The sequence below is a fragment of the Schistocerca piceifrons genome, chromosome 1 (genome assembly GCF_021461385.2).
Source record: "Schistocerca piceifrons isolate TAMUIC-IGC-003096 chromosome 1, iqSchPice1.1, whole genome shotgun sequence".
Taxonomy (NCBI): Eukaryota; Metazoa; Arthropoda; class Insecta; order Orthoptera; family Acrididae; genus Schistocerca; species Schistocerca piceifrons.
In genome coordinates, this window is record NC_060138.1 from 597,652,503 (window position 1) to 597,659,824 (window position 7,322).

At 44.9% G+C, this 7,322-nt stretch overlaps 1 protein-coding gene across 1 annotated transcript; it reads right to left on the reverse strand.

The window, feature by feature from the left end:
* Positions 1–1,903: 1,903 nt before the first annotated feature.
* Positions 1,904–3,082, reverse strand: LOC124755393 (ankyrin repeat domain-containing protein 65-like). The gene has a single exon (XM_047249043.1). It carries the CDS (start codon positions 3,080–3,082, stop codon positions 1,904–1,906), a length of 1,179 nt encoding a protein of 392 aa, XP_047104999.1.
* Positions 3,083–7,322: the final 4,240 nt, after the last annotated feature.

Consider the following 7,322-nt stretch of genomic DNA (forward strand, 5'->3'; position numbering starts at 1 on the left):
CTACATTTCGATTACGCGATAAGTCACACAAATCTGAGGGCTGTAAATTCAACTAAATACTTAGGGATTACAATTACAAATAAATTACTTTTGAATGCATTACGGGAACAGCAGTGATCAATGTCTTATAAATAATTACTATTATTCTCCAACAGAAAGAGGTTCCTACTCAGTGGTCTGAAGATGACCACAGTAGTGGTCGAAACCGGTCACCTTGTTAAATAAAACGTGATCAAGACTGTTTTTAATAGTAATTAATTACAAATAACCTAAATTGGAACGATTACATAGATAATATTGTGGGTAGAGGAAACCAAAGACTGCGATTCACTGGCAGAAAGAAGTTGCAACAGATCTACCAAAGAGACTGCTTACACTACGCTTGTCCGCCCTATTCTGGAGTACTACTGTGCGGTGTGGGATCCGCATCAGGTGGGACTGACGGATGACATCGAAAAAATACAACAAAGGGCAACTCGTTTTGTCTTATCGCGAAATAGGGGAGATATTGTCACAGACATGATATGTGAATTGGAGTGGCAATCATTAAAACAAAGGCGTTTTTCGTTGCGACAGGATCTTCTCATGAAATTTCAATCACCAGTTTTCTCCTCCGATTGCGGAAACATTCTTTTGGCACACACTTACATAGGGAGAAATGGTCATCACGATAAAATAAGAGAAATTAGGGCTCGAACGGAAAAATTTAAGTGCTCGTTTTTCCCGCGTGCCTTTCGAGAGTGGAACGGTAGAGGGACAGCATGAAGTTGGTTCGTTGAATCCTCTGTTTTTACATGGTCATTCTTGCAAAGAAGAAAACAGCGACTAGTTGCTGTTAATAATGTTATTTACTTATACGAACAACGCTGTTGCTGGTTTCGAACCGACATGTTCATCATTACGCTACTGTTCACGTTCATATTACATTTCTTGCTGTTTACCTTACTCGTTTGGTGGTTTCTGTTCTACAATTAATGTGAACAGCAACAAATGCAGTGCGAACAGCCTCCTGACGATGAACCTGTCGGTTGTAAACTGCTAACGACGTTATTTACATAAATAAATAGCAATATTAACGGTAGCTTATTGCTGTTCTGTTCTTTTCAAGAATCAGCTTGTGCTCTGCACTCATCCATGGCCAATGTCAGTTGCCAACTAAACAGCAGGAAGAAAGTTTTTGTGCCAGCGCCATTAATACTAAGGCAATTCGTTTTATTTGTGGTAACACAAGTACAGACATACAGCATTAGCTTTTTAACTACCGTAGTAGGACTATGGTAAAAACATCAGCTCCAAAGGAAAGGAGTACGTGGCGCAACGACCGTGTGGCATCTAGCAACGCATGTTTGGAAATCTTTCTTCATAGTTTGGCATCAGGACCAAGTCTGGGGACGTGGAACAAGGTATCTAGTAAAGAACAGCTTTACAAACGCATTAAAAAAAATTAGCACTTGAACGTTTAGCATATCCATCCTTCATATGAGAGCAGCATCAAGATCGTCACCTCTGTGTATCTTTAGTTGGTATAAAAACTGACTTCAATGTGAATTTTAATTTATCCTAGAATTCAATAGCTCTGAGCCAACTTGGTGCCATCTAGGCATACACAAAACAATAATTATCACACTGACTTCTGTCGCTTTGTGGAGCTACTCCAAACTGTAACCACTTCTTGTTGGTTTTAAACATAGGCAGACAATTTCCTTTGGGGGAAGTGAGGCAGCAACAAAGGGAAAATAATCTAACTTCATCGTAACTTCTTGAGATTCGTGATTTTACCATGTTGCTATTTTCCACCAGTAGACTGATTCGATTGACGTCTCGTTCTGTGAAATCTCACTTCCACGTATGCTCTGTTATCGAGATATTTAGCAAATAAAATGCCATTTGGTGGCTAGTTGCGTCACCCCGGCAGGTGTTCTGTGGCGGTCGTGGCCGCAGTCGGTGGTCGGGCAGCCTTGTCGTATAGCAGCCCGAGTACGTTCCGGAAGCCGCGCGCGCGCGCCATATCGTACGCGGTGTGCCCGTCGCGGTTGCGCAGGCGGCCGGAGGCGCCGGCGGCGAGCAGCGCGGCCACGGTGTCCGCGGCGCCCGCGGCGGCGGCGTGGTGCAGCGCCGTGTTGCCGTCGCCGTCGCGCGCGTCGCCGTCGGCCCCCGCCGCCAGCAGCGCGCGCAGCGCCGCCAGGTTGCCCGTGCGCGCCGCGTAGTGCAGCGGCGCCGACCCGCTGCGGTCGCGCGCGTCCACGCTGGCGCCGCACTCGAGCAGCGCCGCGACGGCGGCCTCCGAACCCCATGCGGCGGCGCCGTGCAGCGGCGTCTCGCCAGTGGCGCCGCGCGCGTCCGCGTCCGAGCCGCTCGCCACCAGCGTCCGGATGGCCGTGCCCGAGCCCGTCATGGCCACCCAGTGTAGCATCGACCACTGTAGGAAGGCCGGGCCGTCCCTGCGGCTGACCGCGACCAGCGACCGCCGCGTGCGCTCCACGCAGCCGGTCTCCGTGGCCATGATGAACTGCGCGATCCGCTCCCAGGGCTCGTCCTGGACGAACTCGGACACCACGCTGAGCGCCGATATGCAGACGTGAGCCTCGGCCAGCCGTTTGGGCGACATGCCCTCGCCGTCCTTGACGGTAGCGCTAGCTCCCGCGTCGAGCAGCATGCGTGTGGCGTGAGCGCTGTCGGTGAGGACGGCTTCGTGCAGGGGTGCCCGGCCGGAGGTGTCGACGGCGTCTACGTCGGCACCGGCAGCCAGCAGGCAGCGCAGCACGGTCTCGCGGCGGTGGCGAGCAGCCACGTGTAGCGGCGTCGTCTGCCGGTCGTCCAGCGGCCGGCCCGCCAGCGAGCGGTCCACGGACAGCGCGAACTGCAGTACCGACACCAAACCTTCCTCGCAGGCCCGCCGCATAATATCCTTCGCATTTTCTGGGCACTGCAGTCTCTTCTTTGTCGTCGACAAATCTCTACTTGGAACACCCACCTGCAGTATTCTCTCCACCCAAGCCCAGGCACCAGTCTCTTCGGCGAAGCGCAATGGAGACCATTTTAGAATTTCCTCCAGCGTTAAGCTCGTTGTCAGAATAGCCATCTAGTAGGATCGTCCTCTGAAAAAATAAGAAAATTATGACTAAATCATATAATGAATCTTTACCTGTGGCTGCAGCTGCTATCACATGCACCCGAGGACAGAAGGATAAAGTCATATGCCCAATCTCATAGATACTTTCTGGCAGAGTAATACTGTTCTCCGACTGGGACTCGAGCCCAGAACCTTCCCTTACGTAGGCAATGCACTTGCTGGCATTTTCTTCCCAACTGAGCTATTACACTGCCGACTTACCAACCACTGTCATAGCTCCATATCCGCCAGTATCTGCCTCCTACTTTCCAATCTTCACACAGGTTCTCGAGCATAGTTTCCAGGGATAGTGATGGCTTAGCCATGGCATAGGGGATCGTTTCCAAAATAAATCTCTTATTCTGATATTAAATATGCATTGTTTTCAATTACCTGGTATTTCTCCGTGATATCTTTTGTTCCAGGAGTGCAGCTCATGAAAACTATTTACCAGGAGGTCTGTGACGATTGAAAACTGGGAAAGAGATGAGGGCAAATGTGTAGCCTTGAGGAGAGGTCACGATTCGAGCCTGGACAGCTCAACTATCAGGGGCTGATCATCTGATCGCAGTCGTTCTCGCCGGAATTCATCGTGATGAAGAGAGTGGTGCACTATACTTCAGCAGCGCTCAAAGAAATACACTCCCCATTCTCCTTCAGTGCAACTTTTGTGTAGTTGTCCTCGCACTTCAGAAGGCTACAGATCCGATTTAACAGATGTTCATTGATAACGTTAGAGATTATAGTAAGAGGACTAAGGCAGAAGGAAAATTAGTAGACATGATTCCTGAACCAGAACTTGTTAAAAGTAGAACTGGAAAAGGCAGCAAATCAGTGTGGTGGTAAGGCGGCTGAAGATATGGTAAAATTTACAGCTTTCAAGTTTACGGACCAAAGCTTAATATTATCGACATGACCTAAATTATGGAAATCAGGTCAGGTTATTTAAATAAATTCTGTTAATATAAAACACTCGGTAAGAGTGTTGCCCACGAAAGACAAGGTTCCAGGTTCAAGTCCATTTCGATACGTATTTTCAGTCTGCATTACCTTTCGAAACAGTGCACACTTTCCTGCAAAATGAAACTTTCGTCCCAGAAAAAGTCTAAAAATTCGAATTGCCACACCAGAATTATTATTTACTGGCAGTAATCTACTGTCTCACGAAGAAGAGATTATGGACGGAATAGCAGAAGAGCATTTTTCAACCAACTGAGATCTAGAATGACTTTCATACTGCTCTCTTGGAGAGAAAAATGATGTGAAATTTGGACGGTTACACATGTTTATCAAAATATTTTTCATTGCCCTTCCGAAACACAACACAATGACTCGTGTTCTCATAGCAAGCTACACTTTCCGCGTGTTTATGATAAACAAGCAAAAAATATTTAAACAGTTTTTGCAGATGACTATCAACAGCCATCAAACAATGTATGAAATGCATGTTTGACCTTTTTTTTGGGTATTTGGAAAATTGTGGTAAGTTCCTATGGGACCAAACTGCTGAGGTCATCAGTCCCTAGGCTTCCGCACTACTTAACCCTACTTAAACAAACTTAAGCTAAGGACAAGACACACACCCATGCCCGAGGGAGGACTCGAACCTCCGGCAAGAGGAGTCGCGCGAACCGTGGCAAGGCGCGTGAGACCCCGCTGCTACCCTGCACGACTTGATCATTAGCTGCTTTTTGATTTAAAACCCAAATATCGAGCGGTTTCAGTCACAGACCATTGCGAATTCTGTTCCTAAGCACAAAATGCAATGGATAAACTACATTCACTTTTGATAACTGTGTTGATTATTATGCTACGTTTGTACTAGGAGAGCTTGGGATACAGAAAAGAAAGCATTTCACCATTCAACGACGCCTCAAGCAAGCCCCTAACCGCTGTTAAATATGCATGAAGGGACCTCTAACTGTTGCTTGCATTGCAGGTCAGCAATAAGAAACGACAGAAGAGCTGGTCCATGGGGTGGAAGATCTAAAACAGGAAACCTAGCATACAGATTTAGAGAGAAATATTTGCAAGATAAGCATTTAGTCACGAATGCTTGGAGGAGAAACGTTTTTCGGTAGATGTATGCTTCTTTTAGATAGAAACAATGGGTGCTAGTTGAGAAAGTGAAATTACTAGTAAATAATTTTTGAGCTAAAGAATGTGAGCTGGCTGATCTTTATCTTTCAAAGATAAAGATATGCCTAAGATGAATTTTACAGATTGCTAGAAATACGCCCCTACAACGTGGCACGTCGATGCTTTGCCTGTTATAAAACTCACATCCGTGAGAAAGTTGGTAAGGACTATGGCCTTAAGTATACGCAATGGCAAACAGTTATAATCATTGTTACAAAACGTTTGGTCTGGCAATGTCTGGCGACGGCCTTCTCATACTGCAATGCCCAGAATTATCATCCCCAAAGTGTAACGTGAGAACCATGAAGCGCTCGGCGCCAGCAGACTAGCCATATAATTCCTAGCTGCTATAAAGGTGTACCTGTCAGTGTTCTGTTTGAGAGTAACAAGTTACAGTGGGAAAACGTGAGATTATCATTAACAGAATGGAAATATTATTCTAGTCTTTCAGAACTTATAGAGTGATGGATAAGAGTAGATTCTTTTGCTTAAAGCACTTAAATGTAAGTTATTAAGTAAGTTTGCGAGGGTCAGCTATCATAAATGAAGCTGTGGTCCGAAATAGGTAAATTTTTACGAAATAAAAGCTGTAATGATATACCGTTATCACTGTCCTAATTGAAGAAATGTATCAGCTTCAGCCGCAATTTGAACTTTCCAAGGCTTTTGAGTTATCTTTGCATCATTTGAAGATGACCAAACAGAAAAATTTAACATCACTTAATAATTCTATAAAGAACGGTAATCACCAGTTTTAAGAAATCATTAAAAACAATCTTCAACAATTTATTAGAACTTGGGTTCACAACCTGTACAAATTGTGTCTTACGTAATACTTGATACTGATTGTGAGCAGGCAGGATGGAGCTCCATTAAAAATAGCTTGTACGCAATAAGCAAACCCAACACTTTTCAAAGTGGTCTCAAACATAGTTAGCTCCTCGATCATGATACTGTTGTTCAACAATGACCACCAAGTTACAAAGGGCTCCAAAAATTAGAGGAATGAATTAGGAATAAGTTACTTCAGTTTTCATATAAAAGTTGTCTTTATTTAATTCGAGCAATGAACATGTAGAAGAACTACACCTCAATTCCATGAAAATATTCGATCAAGCTCTAGAAGAATGTGCGCCTAATACAACAATTACAAACGGTATTGTATCCTCTTGGGACACTAATACTATCACAACGTTTCTTGAGAAACGGTGTTTACGTTTCCTTAAAGTTGCAAATATATATAAATAGCAACTTTATTTAAAATTACATGACGCGATTCTGAGAATTATAACTGCATCAGTTGGACCGAATTAAAATAAATGCATAGAAAATATTAATTTGGTGACCTTGGTAAAGACGAGAAGATTGTCGCTACGTCTCATCAACAATGATATTACCAGAAACGGAGAATAAAGTCTGGTAGGAAAAGAATAGGATTAGGAATTCGGCCATATCCTCTCCAAAGAAACCAACCCCGCACTTACCTTCAGGACTTCAGGAAAGCATGAAAAATGTAAATTCCTTTGAGCGAAACTGATTTGAATCCCGCTCCTCCTAGGAGTAATTCCAGCGCTTCCACAACTGAACCAACTTGGTAGGTGAACACTGATGTTATGCCTGTTGGAGGGAAACCACGCTCACATTTTCATATTTTTCAGTTACAGCATTAAGCATGCAAACCGCAACACAATGTTATACGAGAGAAGTTCAATAAATAATGCAACACTTCTCTTTCTCGGCCAGTTTCGGTGGAAAAAATGCGAAATTCGTTGTGGGACATCTTGGAATATTCCCGCTTCAGCCCCTACAGTTTCATGAGGTCCTGATAAGTGGCGCCGGCCGAAGTGGCCGAGCGATTCTAGGCGCTACAGTCTGGAACTGCGCGACGGCTACGGTCGCGGGTTCGAATCCTGCCTCGGGCATGGATGTGTGTGATGTCCTTAGGTTAGTTAGGTTTAAGTAGTTCTAAGTTGTAGGGGACTGATGACCTCAGATGTTAAGTCCCATAGTGCTCAGAGCCATTTGAACCAGCCATTTGATAAGTGGCGGCTCTATATGTAGCCTACAAAAT